Source organism: Kryptolebias marmoratus, linkage group LG6 (assembly GCF_001649575.2).
Source record: "Kryptolebias marmoratus isolate JLee-2015 linkage group LG6, ASM164957v2, whole genome shotgun sequence".
Taxonomy (NCBI): Eukaryota; Metazoa; Chordata; class Actinopteri; order Cyprinodontiformes; family Rivulidae; genus Kryptolebias; species Kryptolebias marmoratus.
Window position 1 is genome coordinate 21,180,542 of NC_051435.1, and position 19,294 is coordinate 21,199,835.

Sequence of the window (19,294 nt, forward strand, 5' to 3'; positions counted from 1 at the left end):
CTGAATTTCAAAGAGTTGAACACAGCTCCATTCATTTTCAATGAGAAAAAAAATGGCTGAAAAAGCTAAATATCTTAAACAGCCGAAATTGCACCAATACCAAAAGTCATAGCCCACATAGCACGAATAAGTTGAACGTTTTGATATATGAACGGTTGAAGTAGCTGAAAAATTGCGGAAGGAGATAGGTGCCAAAAAACGTACGGAATAGGGAAAGAATAATAGATAATAGATAATAAAGTGAAACAGGAAAACAATGGTGTGAATGCTTAAAAGCATTCACACAATAATAATAGATAATAAAGAGAAACAGGAAAACAATGGTGTGAATGCTTAAAAGCATTCACACAATGAGCACAAATTAAGACAGAGGTAGGGCGTTGATGGCACATATTTACTGTACCACTGTGCGATGATGGTGGAGTATACTGTAGTAATAACATTTTTACAGAAGTTGTTTAGCAGAAGGCTAGCTAAAGTCTTAAAATAGCTAAATCCTAGCTAATTGCTACAAGTAGTGAAAGGCTAGTTACAAGCTACAGTCATTGTAGCAAAAAGTTTAAGTTACTGACCACATTTTTCCCTCTGCTGCTGTCTTTACTCTCCATGTTTGTATTTTGTCATTTTTGCTGTCAGTAACTTCTGTTTTATCTTTGTTTTTCTTTTTTACAGAAACTAAACCTGGACCAACCATCTGTGTGTTCGTCTCTGTCTCTTTCCTGTCCTCTCAAACCCCAGATAGCTGCTCGTCCTGAGCCTGGTTCTGGTTCTGCTGGAGGTTTCTTCCTGTTCAAAGAGAGTCGTTCCTTCACGAATGTGCTGCTCAGGACGGGCGGCTGCGACACAATCTGCTGGCTTCCTCAGATAGATAACTTTTACTAACTGGCTTTTATAATGCATGTGAATGTTTCTGAACAGTGCTCTGAGATGACTTTTGTTGCGAAATGGCATTAGAAAAATAAACTGAATGGAATAGAAGCAGCAAAGGGTTAGCTAAAAGCTGAAAGTATCAAATAGCTAACTAAAAGTGATTCTTGAATATACATTTACTTTTAGATACTTCATAAAAGAAGTAGCGTTACAAACCTGTAGGAGAAGGCAGACAGGAGTCTAATGTCCCTCTCAGACTTATATTAGACGCGATCAGAGCGGCTTTACGCCGTGCGACATCAGGAAAATCCACCTCAAACACGACGGCTTGGCTCAGAGCTCCATATGCATGCAGGCGGAAATACAGAGAGTCGAAGCCTGCACCCAGAGACAAGATCTGCAACAGCCGAGGGAGAGATGACGACACAGAAAGTCAGGAAAGCGCTCAGCTGTCTACACCAGGTTACGCTGCGTGGCGTGTTAACTCACCTGTCTGTTCGGGCATTGTGCGGTGACCTGAAGAAACTCCCTCACGCAGTGGTCCACAGCTCTCCAGCGCACGTAGTAGCCCCTAAAGACGAACGACAACCGGTCAGCTGCTCCCTGTCAAAGACTGCCGCGTTCTTCTCGCAGCTTTTATCCGGGAGGCTTTCTTTGTCACCGCGATGATGCGTCCGGCTGGACGGCGAGTTTTTGGCTCACGTGCCTGCTCACCTGTTGATGAGCGGGGCTCTTCTGGCCACCTTGGACACAAAGTGCTGGAGGGAAGGGTCCCTGAAGTAGCCCCGCGCTGCGGCCGAACACTTGCTCACCACGCTGCTGTCGTTGGTGCCCTGGACCTGAGGCGAGCGGTGAGAAGAGTACATCTGATTGTTTTCGGGGTCTCAGCAGCACTCCAAACAACATCGAATGCACGTGAACACACGTTATCACAGTCGTACCGGTTCAAGAAGAAACACACACTAAAGCTTTCCAGCTGTATTTACCAATTATTTAAAGTGCTTCATTTATAAATAATGCAATTCCCACACAAATAGGGATTTTTGAACAGGACATACAGGAAGCCGATTAGTTGTTCTGCAATTTCAATCACTCAATTTATTATTTATTATTATTTTTACTACTATAACTTGTACAACAAAATAATTATTGTGCAGTCCAAAAAGAGAAAAAGAATAAAAACAATAAAATATGCAAGTTATAAAAACAACTTCAGATGTAAACAGTAGAAAACCTATTGAACATTACATTTAACATCTACAAGTTAATGAAACAGAAAGCCCTGGTCCATGAACCCCTCCACCACCCAAGGGTCTTTAGGCTGTGGTGTGTTGGTCACATTCATTAAGGTGTGACTAAGACCTTGTTCACATGTCGCTACATTCAATCTTTAACTATCCAGTAATTTTGTTTCTTTAGTTCTTTTAAACGGCATGTTCGGTAATGAAGCCTTTTAAGAGATAACGTGACACGACACGCCACATGTCATTTTTCCAGAAACCTCAGCAAACCGGCCGCCGCACTGATCTGACAGCCGTCTGTGTGACGTGGCGGCGTGTGTCTCTGCATACAGGGATACACGTTTGACCACCACATGTAAACGAAGCCAACAGAGCTAACAAAACAGATGTGTGAAACCAAATGTGAACGGACCCTTAGAGCGAAACTGAATCCGAGACCTACTCCTCTGTTGGTCTTTGTCGTTCGACATAAATGGCTTCCTTAACCCCCCTCTTCAAACGATCCGTCTTCTCTGTCCACAGAATGAAGACTGTTCTCCTCAAAAGAGCGTCCCTTCTCCTTGAGATGTAGGTGCACAGCTGAGTCCTGGCTCGGCGCTTGGAACCAGTTTTGAGATGAAAAAGCTCTCCGGACGGGAAGCAAAACGTTTCTACTTGCTTTATTCTAAAAATGTTGGGTTTTGCCAAATCTTGGATAACTGAGACTCGACACCAACATTTAACGACCAGCAGCCAATGCAACTTCTGCCGTGGCGACTTAAAAGGTTATTAATGGCGTTTGGGGGGGGTTACTGGACGAAGGCTGGACCTGTGTGTAGAAACAGAAGGACCTGGACTGAACAGGACTGGACCTGAATACGACCTGTCTGTGGTTCTGTACAACACACTCACAGCGCAGGTGTGTGACAGGTCAACATGGTCATTCAAATTTCTCTCACGTTTTTGGTGATTTTGCAGCAGGAGATAACTTCAGCACCTTTCAGCCATTTAATAGTATTTATATTTATAATAATAATAATAATAATAATAATAATAATAATAATAATAATAACAGGATTCCTATGACCTCAGTGACACACAGCCTTCTGTCAAAGCCCTGAACTGTTTACATGTTTTAATGAATGAACACAAGGAAACCACGAAGGTTTAGGTCATGTCTGCATTTAAACCACCTAAAATGACTTTAAATATGATATTTCTCTGTGAAGGATGGTGGACCATTAACACGGGGCAACAAGTGTGATTGAAACAGTCCTCTTTGCTCGTAAGATTTGTCATTTTTTTCAGAATAAAGAAGCTGAAACTTACCGCCGAGTCGCTGCTCTTCTTCTGCTGTGTTTTCTTTGTCGCGGGCATAATGTCAGCGGGTTGTCACACCTGGAAGAAAAAAACAATGCTCGGGTTTAAAGTAAACTTGTTAAGGTAGGATAAGCTCCTCAACTCAGCTCCTCGCGTCAACATATGCCAACATCCGGCACGCGCCTTCAAACTTCCGGTTGTCTCCCCCGTGGCTCTCGGCCGCCCTCTAGCGGTCCAAAAGGCGACAGCAGCATTTAAAGGTTCCCCTCGTCAAGAAACTAGTTTCAGGCAGCTGGGGTTTATCCTAAAATTGTTATTTTTCTTGGTCATCATTCAGATTTGTTACCAACAGCTAAAATGTGATGGAGTTCAAGACTATTAGACTATTAAACTTGCATTTCATCAACAAAACATGAGGCTGCATTTGCAACAAAGTGTGAAAATGATGGAGTTTAGCTCTTAATATATATATATTTCATTTGCATCCTCAAAGAGCTATGAGCCAAAAACCTAGCACATTGGAGGGTTTGCATAAAGAAGGTGTGGAAACTGGACGTGAAAAAAAAATCCTGTATATATAGATTACTGTAGTTTGGTGCTATTTTTTTCCACACCACAATTACACTGAATATATAGACTCTCAGTGCATTTGTATGCTATCTTCTTTGATTGTAATTCTTTTTTCCCTCATTTTCCCTCATACTCCCTCATGTTTATTGGCTTTTAACTGGCTTTTGTTTCATAATCTGTCATTGGCAAAATACCTAAACTAAAAGAAAATTAAAAACTTACCTTTAAACATTTATATATAACACTAACAACAACAACAATACTACTACTACTATTACTACTACAACAACAACAACAACAACAACAATAATAATAATAATAATAATAATAATAATAATTCACACACACAGACTGTCAGGTTCAGGTATAACAACAACAACAACAACAATAATAATAATAATAATAATAATAATAATAATAATAATAATAATAATAATAATAATAATAATGAAGGTTGAAATCTTGCTTGTAATATCCTAGAGATTATTATTTTAAAGGTTTTATTAACAGAACTAGTTAAGTTCCTGTATTTAGGTAAAATTTGTAACCTTAAATATTCTATCTGAAGGTAACTTGTTTAGTGGATTTAATTAAAGCCTTCATGTCTGATTTCTGGAAGCATGAGTGTTAGCTGTATGTTTTTTTATTTAATTTTTTTTTGTAGTCTTTCATTTTGACAATGCGGCACTCAGTGCGCATGCGCCTGATTACCGGAAGCGTGAACCCTGTCTCCTCCCATCAGCTGATCGTCAACAGAGAAAGCTGCGACACCTGCAACCGCTGAAACGGCCCCAGCAGACGGTAAATATGTAAATATATTTTTTTTTGCTCTCCGTGTTAACATTTTGCTCAGGCGAGCAGCTCGGGCTCGACGTGTTTGTCGGGACGTCGACGTAAAAGGCTGCGACGCGGTGTGGTTTCGTCCGAAGCCGGCGGCTGATCATTAACTGCTGGGCCCAGGTTTCCCCTCACGGCTCTGAATTAATGTTCACTACAGATAAAACCAGCCTCTTAGACCCTGTGATGTCAGTGTTAGACCTTTACCCTCCGTGTAAGTCTGTCTGCTGCAGTGAACATGTGAGCAGACAGTCACGGTGGATGATGAAGTAACTTTTCTTATTATTCATCATCTTTATGCTCCAAACAATCCCTATTCCTCCCTTTTAAATCTCTTTTTTTGGTCTAAATTTACCCAACAAGCCTATGCTGTTGCGACAATATTTACGACCTTTTACGTGTGAGGACTTACACATAAATAAATAAAAAAAGCTGGTTTATTTATTTAAAAGGGACAGTGCACATTAAAGAAGATGGGATTGTCAATGCGTCAGATTTAGTCCCAGGCAGGTTGATGGTAAAACACAGAAGAAAGGCAGATATGCAATCCTTGAAGGGTTGCATATCACCCGCCACCATTTCTTCTCACGTGACCTGTTGGTGCTTGGAGTGTGTTTTCTGAATGACTCTCGGCTACTACCACACCAAATTTGAGCTCAATGTCTGTAAAAGTCACTGAGTTGTAGCCATTTTTTGTGTCAGGTAAGGTTGGTTGGTTGTGGCAGCCATCTTGAATCCAAAGGTTGTGAGGTCCGACTCCTTTTCACTGGTGGGTTTTATATTTTCTTGATAAAACAAATACATTTGCCGTGTCTTTCAGAGTTCCTGTGCCAACATGCTGGTGTAGAAAAATGAAACGAGCATTTCTCAACAAGTCATCAGTCAGGAAAAGAAAAAAAAAAAAACAGAATTTACTGGAATTCTTTTATTTACAAAACTTTAAATTAGTCATTCAAATCTTTTACATCACCATTTTTGACTGATTTCTGATGAAAACAGTTCACCGCAGGTCATCTGAGAAATAAAAATTCAGTTTTCTATAAATATTTCAGCTTAAAGGTACAGCAGAAAACCAGAGAGAACGTGGATGAAGTAAATACGGACACAAGCTGCAGCTCTGGATGGCGTTTGAGAGTCCTGAGCTGTGGGAACTCTCAGGACATTAGAGCGAAACTTCTGTTTATTTCTCCTGATTGTTTTCATCACAGGGAATGAAACTGTTGGCGTGGAGAGAGGAGGTTTGGGGGGAGGGGGGTTCAGCAAGCGGCACAGGACCACTCGCCTCCGTCGCAGAGTTTCCTCTCGACTCAGGCGGGTTAGCGTGAAGTTCGGACCTTATTTTCTCCGCTTCGAAGTTGACAAACCGTTGTGGGAACTCGGCATCGCGGCCGTTTCAATTTAAAGAAACGCGCGACAAAGGCGGGGGAAGCCGATCGCAACGGGACTTGATTGATGTGCGGCGTGGTCCTAGTGCCTGAAACGATCGTTTAAACTGCTGGAGACATTTTCAGTGATGAAATCTTGATGTTTTTCACAGTTTTTTTTATTTTAGGCTTGTGGATATAGGTTTGAAATCGGGACGTTTTAGTCATGGCACGAGACCATTATAAGGCGTCGAAACAGAAAAAAATGCCAATGGGGGTAAATAGATTTGCAACATATTAAATATTAATAGTTTTTTAGAGTCAAATGTGGACAGGCCATCTGTCTGACAAATGAGGTTTGGACCAAACTGGGTCATGAAACAAGACACTGATCCCAAACACAGCAACAAACGTACAACAAGGAGACCGCTAAGAAAAGAAGTCACAATAATCTAGTCAAAGTCCAGATTCAAACCTGGTGGGTGGGACCTCAGGAGAGCTGTGCAGAAGCAGCTGCCTGGAAAAGGCAATAAACTGAAGCAACGTTGAAAAAAATAATGGGCCACAAAATTCTTGTCTGAGAGACTGAGAGGGTCGTAGAGAAACACATCTGTGAACAACTGCATCTAAAAAGAATGCAACAATTTCAGAATAATGTTCCTTGATGAAAAATTGGGAAGACTTTGAATATCCCATCATCCACAATTTATAATATCATTAAAATACTTCAATAATCTCCAGAAATCTGTGAAGTCAAAGGACAAGACTGAAAGTAATTATCGGATGTCTGTAGTCTTTGGTCCCTCAGGGGCCGCTGCATTAAAAACAGGTCTGATTCTGTTCTGGACATCATTGATGGACTCAGGAACACTTCCACAGATCACTGTCTGTAAACACAGTTCACTGCACCATCCACTGATGCTGCTTAAAGCTCTATCAGGGAAAGAAGAAGCCAGATGTGAACACCATCCAGAACCTCTGCTGTCTTCTCTGAACCAAAGATCAGTTCAAATGGACTGAGACAAAGAGGACAACTGATCTGAGGTCAGATTAATATAAATCTGAAAGTCTTTTTGGAAACAGACTCCACGTCCTCTGTACTAAAGAGGAGAGGGACCATCCAGCCTGTTATCAGCACATAATTCAAAAGCCTGCCTCTCTGATGGTATGGGGGTGCATTAGTGCAAACAGCATGGGTGGCTTACACATCTGGAAAGGTACAGTCAAGGCAGAAACTATTCCATATTTCAGCAAGACGAAGCTAAACCTCAGACTGCATCCATCACAGCAGCAGAGCTTCATATAGAAGAGTCCAGGAGCTGAACTGACCTGACTGCAGTCCAGACCTCTCATCAAGTGAAAACATTTGGAGCATCATAAATAAAAACTGTTGAACAGCTAGAGTCCAAAATCAGTCAGTAATGGGACAACATTCCCTCTAAAACCTCCAGCAGCTGCTCTCCTCAGCTGCTGGAGGTTTACAGACTGATGTTAGAAGAAGAGGAGATGTTTCACAGAGGGGAACATGGAGCTGGAACAACTGTTTTCAAATGTGTTGCTGCCATCAAATTTGTAATGACCTTTTTTATTTTCCTAAGAAATGGTTCAGTTTCTTTGTAAACAGAAAATGTTTCCACTACGTTCCATTGTGAATGAAATATGGGTTTGTGAGTTTTGCAAGTCATAGTGTTGCTCTTTGTTTACATTTTCACCCAACCTCCCAACTTCTACAGAATTGAGGTTGCATAATAACAGCAATGTGGGCAGTCAGTTTGTAATATGTGAAAAATATGTGAACAATAAACAGATGGTTGGATTTGCAGATTTCCTTTACTGCATGTTCTATATCTTCTACTGCCAGCAAATTCTAATCTTTATTTAATATAAATGCACTGGAAGAATCTTTTGTTGCTTTTAGGTAGCGCAAAAACAAAACCTTTCCCTTTTTTTTTTTTCCTCAAAGAAAAACCAGGAGAGAACCGTTAGCAGCAGCCCATCTGTTTGGGACTGATACCCTCCCTCCCCCCCCCCACCACCTGAGGGAGAAGGCCCAGCTCCCCAGCCGTCACCTGCGCAGGTCGGTATGAGCTCCAGAGGGAGCAGCGGCCGCTCCAATGGCACGCTACCGCAGACCAAGATCTGCCAGTTCAAGCTGGTGCTGCTGGGGGACATGGCTGTGGGCAAGTCCAGCTTGGTGCTGCGGTTTGTCAAGGGACAGTTCGATGAGTTCCAGGAGACGACCATAGGAGGTGAGGTGATCCGATGCTGATCCGGGCGGGGTGGGGTGAGGGGCAGGGATGGTCGGACCATAGGAGGACACCCGTTGACCTGTTGCTCTGTTCCACTCGCAGCTGCATTCTTGGCTCAGTCGGTGTGTCTAGACGACACCACGGTGAAGTTTGAGATCTGGGACACTGCGGGACAGGAGCGATACCACAGCCTGGCGCCCATGTACTACCGCGGAGCGCAGGCTGCTATTGTCGTCTTCGACATCACTAAGCCGGTACGTTGGCGCGCCCCAAAACAACCGGTTCGTGGACAAACCACGTTCCCACACTGATGCGACCCCCTACGTCGCTGAATTGTTTATGCAACTGAACGCGGTGTTTGTGCAGGAAACGTTCGAAAGAGCCAAGGCCTGGGTGAAGGAGCTGCAGAGGCAGGCCAGCCCTAACATTGTTATTGCCTTGTCTGGAAACAAGGCCGACCTGGCTGAGAAGAGACTGGTGGAGTATGAGGTAACACTCTCCTCACTGCCTACACTGTGACCTCATCCACCTCACCCAGGCACTTTTTTTGTTTTTGTTGGTTTTATTTTTATTAAAGGGTCTGACTGTACCTGTGCCTAATCATACCTTTGGGCAGGGACAGTTTGAGTCTAGCTGGGCATCGTTTTTGTTGCAGTCTCCCTGAATTCTGACAATTTGTTCCCAGCAGGCTGTGTGGCTGTGCAAAACTGCACTCTCAGCATTGCACATTATTTTGTTGCCTACCCAAGCCCACATAATACCCACCTACTGTCCTTATGTTTATGATTTGATCTGCTGGAGTACACTTTTAAAATGAAGAGAGTAGTTGTTTTAGTATTTAATGATTACCATTAGCATGGTGTTTAGACCTGGACATTTGGAGCTGTAATTCTTTTATTTGTATTCACTGTAGAGCACACGTGTCAAACTCCATTCCTCGGGGGCCGCTCTCCTGCATGTTTTAGATGCGTTCTTGCTTTAAAACACCTGCTTTAAATGAATGACTTGTGAACACACTTCTGGAGAACTTGATGATTTGGTGAGGAGGTGATTAAACCGTTTGAATCAGGTGTGTTGGAGCAGAAAAACTTAAAACTTCCAGGACAGTGGCCCTTGAGGCCTGGAGTTTGACACCCCTGCTGTAGAGGGAGAAATAGACAAACATTCACCAATCTTTTTTTGAGAAACGTTTGCATGTAAACAGTTATTTTCTCAGACATTTTGTACAAGTTGGCCATCTTTCCATCTTTGTTCCTCAAAGAGCCTTTCATAAACGGGTTTATTACACAGTTGATGCCACCATCATTGCAATACTGCTGCCATCATTTTACGTTTTTACTACCTCGCAATCTCCCACATTCTCACCTTTCTTTGTGACTGGCTGTACTACTTTTAGTTCTTACACCCCTCCTGTAGAAACATCAGAACAGGGAGAACAATCCCTTTCTCTCTGCTGCAGGCTGAAAACATTTCAGATAAATATAAGCTTTGAGGAGAGCATTTTAGCTTTTATTTCCATCCATGTTTACATCTGGATCAAATACACCAAGGTTTTAAGTGAGGGAAAGTCTTGGAATACTTAGACTTAACTTTCTTTCTGCACACTTTAGCTTTTCCGTAGAACGTTTTGGAGGCTTGTCTCTGTACTTTTTGTCAAATTCCAGTCTGGCCTTCCTCTCTTTGCTAATGAGTGGTTTGCATCTTCTGGTGTAGCCTCTGGACCTTTGTTGATGAAGTCTTGTGTGAACAGCAGATGATACCTTCACGTCTGTCCTCTGGAAGTTGGTCCTGAAGTCACCTATAGTTGTTTGAGGGGTTTTCCTCAAAGCTCTCACAATGTTTCGTTATCAGCTGCTGATGTTTTCCTTGGTCTTCCAGTTCAACATCTGTTATGGAGTCCACAAGTGTTTTTTGGTTTTTCTTTTGTCTTCAGAACATCCCAAATGGTTGGACTGGTTATGGCCGATGTTTGTGCGATGGCCCTGATTGATTTTCACTGTTTTCCTCCCATTGACAGATCTCTAGTTTTCATGTTGGTTCCACCTCTGTAGTACATAAACACAGTCTGCAGATTTAGGCAGAACCCAAATCTGAAACAGAGGAGACATTTAGCACTTTTTTCTTTTTGCATGATTAATGAAATAGGACACACCTGGGCAACAAAAACCAGTCACATGTACCAATACTTGAGCTCACCTAAAGATTTGGTGTTCCATTACAAATTAATGCTATATTTTAAGTTGTGTATTGGATCCAGATGTAAACACCTTGAAATAAAAGCTGAAAAGTTGTTCTCTTGTCTCATATTCATCTTTTGATGTCAAACTCAAATGTTTTTAGTGAACAGCAAAGAGAAAAGGGTCCTCACTGTTACTTCTCGAAGGGAGTGTATGTGACAGAGCAGCTTTACAGTTTTGTTTGTAGACTGACAACGCTTTCAATTAATTTGTGTTGCTTTTAGTATTTGTAGCATTTCGACTCACCAAATGTACTTTACTGTGTGGTGAAGGAAGCCCAGGCGTATGCCGAGGACACTGGCTTGCTGTTCATGGAAACATCAGCCAAGACAGCCATGAATGTGAACGAGCTCTTCCTGGCTATTGGTGAGACGCTGTCTTTCTTTTTCTTTCTTTTAAACTGACGATGCGTTTTATTTTTAAATAAAAACTTTCAAACTGTCTTTGATCTTTCAAAAGATCAAAGTCAGGAGTCAAAGCGGAGAAACACCTAAAACATGCAGGACCGTGGCCCTCCAGGACTAGGATTGGACACCACTGCTTTATGTAAAAAAAAAAAAAAAAGTTACTTTTTTAAGTTAATGTTGTTTTTTTCTTATGTCGCAGCAAAAAAGATGCCAAAAACCGACACCCAGAACCCAACACACGCAGCGCGACATCGCGGTGTCAACCTCCAGGACCCGGACGCTCACTCCACCCGAGCCTGCTGCGGGGGCAACTAGACCTCCGCAACGTCTGCCTGTGTTTCCCTCCATTTACAGCGCCCTCAGTCATCTTTGTTTCCCAGTAAAACAATGTGCAGGGGTGGCCGCGATCCATTCAGCCCCCCCCCTTCGTATGCTACATCTATCCTCCTGTCCAAGCAAAAACAGCAACCCAAAGGATCCTCGTAAGCAGGTGGAATCGGAGGACAGAGACCCGCATCCTGCATTTAGAAATTACAAGCAAAAACTGAGATTGTTAGAAGGGAAATAAAGATTGTGGAAGACCGTGGCGAACCTGTTGTAGTATTTAGCACTAATTGCAAAACTTCTGTTCCTCTCAGCCTTGCATCATTTTAGTCACAGCCCTGTTGCGTAAAAAAGGCACAGACGCCCATCTCCCCACATCTGAACAGCACTTGGTAGTGAGAGGACAGAAAGGATTAAAATGTTTAAAAAAAAACAAAAAAAAGACAGCTTTTTGTCAAGCTCGGTTGACAAAAAGTCTCGCTTGCTTTGCCTTGTTGTCAACCCGCTGTGAATAATGCCACACAGAAAGATACGTAATCCTCCATATTGCTCATCTGTCCCTGAACAAGAAAAGACCTGCGGCACTGTTTGTCAAACATGGTCCAGAGTTGGACCTTATTGCCTTCTGGCTGTGATGTTCCAGCATCCCTGAAGCCTGTCCTGTAGTCCAAACATATCCATCCCTCTTTAATCTTTCTGCTTTGTTTCCTTACACCCTGGAATTTAATTGGATTGTTTTTTGTTTGTTTAAAAGTAATAATTCTCCAAAACAAACTTATGATGAATTAGGTGAAATGTGTGGAAAAGAACTTGTTTAAAACATAAAGCTAAAAGAATTATGCCTGCATGTGTATTCTGCCCCCAAAACTCAATATCCTGTGTCCTGAAAGGCGATGACTGCAGCATCAAACCTCTTCAGGTCCATCTCCAGGAGCTTCTAACTTCTGGACTTTTTGTCCATTCTTCATGACCAAACTGTGGCAGCTCCTTCAGGTTGGATTTTTATAACCCAGCCCTGATCTGTTCTTCTTCCCAACTCTCTCTGACCTGCATGGAGAGTTCCTTGGTCTTCATGATGCCCCTTGCTTGGTGATAGCCCTTGCTACTTAAAGATGTTGAACTGGTGTATATACACTAAGATCATTAGACCCTTAGATCGCTCACAGGTGGATCTTATTTAACTAATTAAGTGGCTTCTGAAGGTCCGTATTTTAACGCAAAGGGGCTGAATACACAATGCTTTTAGTTTTATATTAGAATGATTTAAAACACATTTCCCCCTCTACATTTATTAATCTTATTAATCTTGTAGAATTATTGCTTATACTCTAATTAAAAATCCAAATAAATTCCAGGTTGTAAGGCAACAAAATAGAAAGATTACCAAGAGAGACGAATCCTTTTGCAACCATAGACATCTAAATCTGATTGGTTAAAGGTTGAAGTGAGTGATGGGGTGATTTTCAAAGCAAAGGAAGGTTGTAGTTCATCTGCATCTCTGCATGGAAAAAAAAAACAAAAAACGTTTTGTTTTGTTTGATTAAATGAGCGGGCAGAAAAGTTGTGAATATGAGGCTCGTAATAAACCACCTCGGCCCTGTAGGATCTTTTCTGCCTGTCTTTTTGTCCCTCGTTCGTCTCTTGTCTTAAAACGGCGTTGTCATGGTGATCTTCAATGGGCTGTGTGTGTTCATTTCTTTTCATTTGGTGTTCTCAAACCAAGAGTTAGCAGTGTGTTGTGTAGCTGTCCAAAGCCTTGGCTGAACAAAACAAGAAAACTGTCAAACATGAAAACAGAAGTGCCTACTCCCAGTTTTTAACTGTGTGCTTTGTCGACATCAACCACGAACATGGCGCTGTCATCAGGCTACACTGCATTGGCTCTTTGTATGGTTGTAAAGAGATCTTGTCAAACACACTGTATATAATATATTGTCTTAATTTAATGAAAGTATGTTGGTTTTAGCAGAGCACACCTGTGAACCTGGAATGGATTGTTGAAATGACTCTAATCAGTGTTATAAATTTCTTTCATTTGAACAAAGAATTTTTTTTTGTTCTGTTTTATTTGTTTCTGTAGTTAAATCAAAACCACCTTCTTTTTTCTTCTTAAAACTGGCAGCCGTTGTAGAAGTATGCCAGTGTTATTGTCTGTTAGCAAAATTGCCAAAAATCAAAGTCGAATTTCATGAAACATGGCGGAGAATTGGAGGAAGAGCCAATCAAACAAGCTTGTTTCTAAATACAACGCTAATGGAGAATACACACTGTTGGGCCTAATTATCACCAGGATTACTCCAAATAGTATTTCCACAGCCTGACTTGTCAATATTGCCCACTGCTGAAGGCAATAATGTTTTTGTTTGTGTTTCTGTCTGTTAGCAAAATACCTCATGAACCACTGGATGAATTTTAATGAAACTGGCAGAAAGTAATCACGAGACGTATCTCTGTAACTGATTAACCTTTGGAGTCAAGATGGCTGCTACAGTTAAGCGACCTTATCAAACCCAGAAATGACTCCAACTCAGCCAATTTCACAAGCAGTGAGCTAAAATCTGGTGTGGTAGTAGCTGAGAGTCGTCCCCCGACACGTACTCGGAGCACTAACTTGCACAAGAAGTCTTTTTAATTAATTATTGTAGTCAATTGTGTCTGTTAGCAACACATCTTAATGAAACTTTCGGGAAATAATCACTGAATGAGCAACTTCAACTGATTTTAAGTCAACCTAATGCAAGATGGCCACCACATCTAACTGACCTTAGGAAACACTAAAACAGCTCTAACCCAACCAGTTTTACAGATATTGAGGTCCAATTTGGTGCGGTAGTAGCTGGAAGTCATTGTCAGCACATACTCCTGAGTGCTACACATTGTGTAAAATCTTTGATCAAAACCTTGGCATTAACTGAGAAAATCAGCACTGTCTGTTGGCAAAATCTCTCCTGAACGACTAGACCGATTTTATATATGAAACTATCAGCCGAATCACTGGACGCACCTTTACAGCTCCTTAACGTTCGGGGTCAGTCCGGTTTGAAATGAGCAGCACAGCCATCTCAGCTGGCACAAAAATGGCGATGATTTACAGATATTTAGCTAAAATGTGATGCTATAGTAGCTGGGAATCATTCCCAACACCTACTCTAAACACTAACATCTTGTAAGATGCTCCAGTTTCCTCCCACAGACCAAAAACATGCGTGTTATGTTCATTAGTAACTCTTAAATTGTCCCTAGGTGTGAGTGAGAGCGTGAAGGGTTGGTTGTCTTGTTTGTCTCTGTGTGTCCCTGTGATGGACTTGCAATCTGTCCAAGGTGTCCCCCGCCTCTCGCACAGTGACCGCTGGGGATAGGCACCAGCTCCCCGCGACCAGGAATTGGGAAGTGGGTAATGAAAATGGATGGATGGATCTTGTAAGATATCACAAGCTTGCATGAGATCCCACACAATGCCAGCTGCATCTCTTCTCAACACAAGATGATCTTAGTCTAAACCTTTGGCATGAAAGGCGACGGGTGATGTGCACTTCTTCAATTCCTTCCTTTTTAATGTAGCTTTGGTGGATGTTCACAGCCTCTAACCTCTCCTTGTTCGCACAGCTACAAGCACAGAATGATGATTACTACAGATAAGCGCATCATCTTTGATACTTGTTTTTGTCCCAATAGCTTAGTTTATTCATTTACATCTTTAATATTTTCAGTTTTTTAAACATGACTATAAAGTCTGAGATTCCAAGAACAAAAAATAGAACTGATATTTGAAGGTTTTTCGCTGAACTGAAGTATATAAAATCATGTAGGCGAACATCATCCTGGTTGCAGCTGTGTTTCTGTGGAGCCACAATCCAGAAGCACATTTGTCGTGCAGGGCCATGAATCAGCTCAGACAATGTTTTACTGCTCAACTACCGGAGTCTACAGCCCATCCTGAGCTCACGTCTTCATCCTCCCTTGTAGACATCCTGGTTCCTGCCTTGGATTCTGGGAGCTGTGTCTCTGCTGCCTGGTTCCCTGCCGGAATGCGTGCAGCTGTGGCGTCCTCATCACCACCGTCACACTGTCCTTTCTGTTGAGAATCAGTCTTATGGGTTGAGTGGGAGGGAGGTGGCAGGTCCATCAGGTGAGAATGAGGGGTGGGTGAGATACTAGATTTGGGCTCAGGAAGAACCAATATGGCTTTTGCTTTCACCCTCCTCTTTCTCCCACTCATCCTCTAAGGCAGGGGTCTCCAATCCTGGTCCTGGAGAGCCACCATCCTGCATGTTTTCCTTCTTTCCCTGCTCCAACACACCTGATTCAGTGGTTAAATGACCTCTTCATGTTCTGCATAAGTCTGTTAATCACCCATTGATTCAAATCAGGTGTGTTGGAGCAGAGAATCAATTAAAACATGCAGGATGGTGGCCCTTCAGGGCCAGGATTGGCCACCCCTGCTCTAAGGTGATCTGATTGAGGTTAAAAGAACTTGACAGTCCTGAAGAATCCAAATCCAAACAGCAAACAGAAAGAAAAATGACATGGAAAAATAAATAAAACACTAAACACTTAACAAAAATCCAGTGCAACCAGAAGTCACCTCATTAACAAAGTGATGCAAATATAAAATAAATCTTTTGAGTTACCTGTAGATTTAGGGTAACTTTACTTTACTGAGCTCCACACACACGTTTCGGAGTCCCATGTTCACTTTGTCTGACCTGTTTCAGCTATTGTTGTAGTCAACTGAGTGGCTTATAATTCTTTTTTTCACCAGTGTGTGTGTGTGTGTGTGTGTGTGAGCTCAAAAAGGTCAGTGCTACATGATGTATCCAACTGATTTAAGATTAGTAAATAAATGATGAATGAACCAGATGTTTACATACACTGAAAAGAAAAGACAAATGTTTTTTTCAAACGTTTTGGGTTTCCTTCCACAATTTTTTTCACAATAATTTGCTGGATTTTTGTTCCATTCCTCCTGACAGAACTGAACCGTGTTTGTAGACCACCTTGTTCACACAGACCTTTACAGCTCTGCCCACAAATCTTCTATAGGATTGAGGTCAGAGCTTTGTGATGGCCACTCCAAAACACTGACTTTGTTGTTCTTAAACAACTTAAGTAATTTGTCAGTATGCTGAAGGTCCTTTTCTGATTTTCTGGTGGACAGGTTTCAACTTCCTTGCTGATGTCTTGAGAAGTTACTTCAATATTTCCACATATTGTTTCCACATATGCTCCTTTTCAAGCATGTTAAGATATTCTTTCTTGTCAGTAAGTAATTATTTTTTCTTATTGTGTTTTTTATTCATTGTTTTTTTTCTTTTTTTTTTACTACTTGCTTGAAATAAATCTTTAAAAGATCTTTCATTGTTTTTCCTCATGATGCCGTCTATTTTGTGAAGTGTAGCAGTCCCTCCTGCAGCATGATGTCACACAAAGAAGCAGTGTCTCAAATTAACTTAAATGTTGTCAACTAACCGATCAAAAGTTTCCACAAACAGCACATCATCACCTGGGCTTTCCCAAATTGGTTAAAGGCAGAATAATCTTAGTGTATGTAAAGTTTTGACTTTGAAAGTAATACCCTCTGTGATAAACGCTGGATTGTAAATGTGTCTTCTTAAACAGAAAATCTTATGTAAACGGACCTTAAACTTTATATATCTTCTGTTGCTTTAAGCTCAAGTATTCTTGTGTTTCTCCACACAGTAAAAGAATCATTAAAAAAAACAAGATACACCCCCAAAAACACAAAGGAAGCGCCAGGTAGGTGTGGAAAATCCACATTCTAGAAAAGACCATTCTTTTGCTTGGGTTCATTATTCCATCATTATTATGAAAAATCCACCACATTCGAAATAAAAATTTGTTCCAAAGTGAGAATGGAAATGACACCCAGGACATTTCCTGTCCATCACCTGGACATTTTTGACATTGTTTTTGTTCATACATGCACACAAGAATCTGTTCTAGCAACACTGCTGGACACAGTTATTATTACCAACAGAGGCGGACATAACCATTGGACAAAGGTCAACAAGTGCCTTTGGCTTCATGATACCTGGGTACCCCAAAAAATACCTGATAAACCTACAGCTTGGATTTAATGAATGTAGGCGTATTCACTAATAAGATATGTCCAAGAACCTGCAAGCTCAAACTAGTCCCATGTCAACCTGTTACAATTGTTAGATTTCATATCTCACAGATTGTCCAATTTCTTGCCACAGCAGAATCCTCCATGTCCCAGACATCTGACCGAGATATCAGTTCAGCAATAAATGGAAAGCATGGAGTAATCTTAAAACTGCTGTTATTAGATGTTGACTCTAAAAAGATGGGGAGGATAAGGAAAGGGAGACAGCTGTGGATAAGCGCTAGCTAGGACAAAGACGACGCCACATCAGCAATCATTTTGCATGGTTTAAAAAAAAAAAAAAAAAAAAAATCCTGGCAGAGCTTGATGTTTGTTATAGGTTGTCTTTAGCTGTGTGAGTGCTAAATCAGCTATCAGTGAGCCTGAACTACAGACTGCTGATCCACACTGACAACTAAAGATTTTCTCACAAATCGTTTACAGCAATTGATTTTGTCTAGGGTGCTTGAAAAATGCAATGACCACACCAGCTTTAGACTTGTCCTCTGCTTACCCTTGCATACCAGGGGCCTCATGTACAAAGGGTTTTAATGGCGTCATTTATTAAAGAAAAAGTGGGGATGGATGCAGCACAGCCCCACATCAGCTTCATATAGTGGTTTCATAGCTGGTGGGTTTTGGCCCGTTGGCGACACTTAAAGGATATGATGGGAAACTGCTGATGTGAAAACAATTATTGTACACGTTTGAGACACATGATGAACATTTAATACAATTATTAACAATAAATCCACTCATGTAATTGCAAAGATTCACCTCTATGCAATTACATGAATGGATGTTAAAAGAATGCACAAAGGGATCAAGAAAAGACCTTTAACAAAAATAACTTTAACTGGGCAGCTGTGAATCAGCGGTTAGAGCAGTCATCCAATGAGAGGTTCAGAGGATTGATCCCACCAGTCTGCAGTCACATGTTGAAGTGTCCCTGAGCAAGACACTGAACCCCTTACTGCCTCCGATGTTCCTCATCAGTGTATGAATGTGATCTAAAAGCACTGATTAGACCAGGTGTCACCAACATGGTGCCTGTGGGCACCAGTTTGCCCCTGAGGACCACATGAGTCACCACCGGGCCTGTTCTAAAAACAAAACAACAAAAAAAAGCTCATTGTAGCGCCACTTATCAGTGAGCTGCATCTAATTTTTTAGTTGCTATTCTTTTTTTAAAATCACACTTCCAATGGGGTGAATTTGAAAATGGCAATATTAAAATAAAATTTAAAGGTTTCATTAGATTATACAGCAACCTTTGCCGTATAGACCAGCTACTGGAAGCGATCAAGGTGAGGAGATGATTTTCCCCTGAAGACATGGCAGAAAAACAATTTTCACAGTGAATGGGGGGAAAGAGTTCTTTTTTACCACTGAAAGATTCCTGCGTGCGTCTCATTTGCGGGGCAACAGCAAAGCGGCACAACGTGGAGAGACATTTCCAAACGTGCCACGCAAGCTACCATGCTAACTACACACCGGGCAGTGCACTACGAGCGGGAAAAGCCCGTGAGTTAAGGCAAGTTTGTGCAAACAGTTTTTTCACGAGATCAGTGGAGAAAAAAAAAAAAAATCTCCCAAAAAGCAACTAAAGTCTCATTTAGAGCTACATGTTTCTTGATTAAGAAAAAGGCATTTTCAGATGGGGAGGTTTTCAAAGAAGCAATGATGATCATTGCAAAAACTGCCTTAAAGACGAGAAATATGGAACTGATGTAATGTCCACTCTCTCCGATGTCAAACTGTGACACGAT

The 19,294-nt window shown here is 41.5% G+C and overlaps 2 protein-coding genes across 2 annotated transcripts in view; one reads left to right on the forward strand and one right to left on the reverse strand.

The window, feature by feature from the left end:
• lcmt2 (leucine carboxyl methyltransferase 2) overlaps window positions 1-3,606 on the reverse strand; it is an 11,983-nt gene extending 8,377 nt beyond the window's left edge. Inside the window, exons 1-4 of the mRNA XM_017421193.3 lie at window positions 3,420-3,606; window positions 1,585-1,709; window positions 1,360-1,441; window positions 1,087-1,267 (exon numbers count right to left, since the gene is read on the reverse strand). Coding sequence (XP_017276682.1) covers window positions 1,087-1,267; window positions 1,360-1,441; window positions 1,585-1,709; window positions 3,420-3,467 — 436 coding nt within the window. The 5' untranslated portion in view covers window positions 3,468-3,606. The remainder of the gene's footprint in view (window positions 1-1,086; window positions 1,268-1,359; window positions 1,442-1,584; window positions 1,710-3,419) is intronic.
• A 1,069-nt stretch (window positions 3,607-4,675) lies between these two features.
• Window positions 4,676-12,963, forward strand: rab5b (RAB5B, member RAS oncogene family). The gene is made up of 6 exons (XM_017421194.3): window positions 4,676-4,781; window positions 8,145-8,430; window positions 8,533-8,684; window positions 8,797-8,919; window positions 10,940-11,033; window positions 11,274-12,963. Exons 2-6 carry the CDS (start codon window positions 8,265-8,267, stop codon window positions 11,387-11,389), a joined length of 651 nt encoding a protein of 216 aa, XP_017276683.1. The 5' UTR covers window positions 4,676-4,781; window positions 8,145-8,264; the 3' UTR covers window positions 11,390-12,963.
• Window positions 12,964-19,294: the final 6,331 nt, after the last annotated feature.

What these genes read in the sequence shown, in the direction of transcription:
- rab5b (XM_017421194.3), top strand. Translation starts at nt 8,265, where the DNA reads ATGAGCTCCAGAGGGAGCAGCGGCCGCTCCAATGGCACGCTACCGCAG. An exon ending in TCTTCGACATCACTAAGCCG is followed by an intron (nt 8,685 to 8,796) that starts GTACGTTGGCGC and finishes GTGTTTGTGCAG; the next exon opens with GAAACGTTCGAAAGAGCCAA. An exon ending in AGAGACTGGTGGAGTATGAG is followed by an intron (nt 8,920 to 10,939) that starts GTAACACTCTCC and finishes TGTGTGGTGAAG; the next exon opens with GAAGCCCAGGCGTATGCCGA.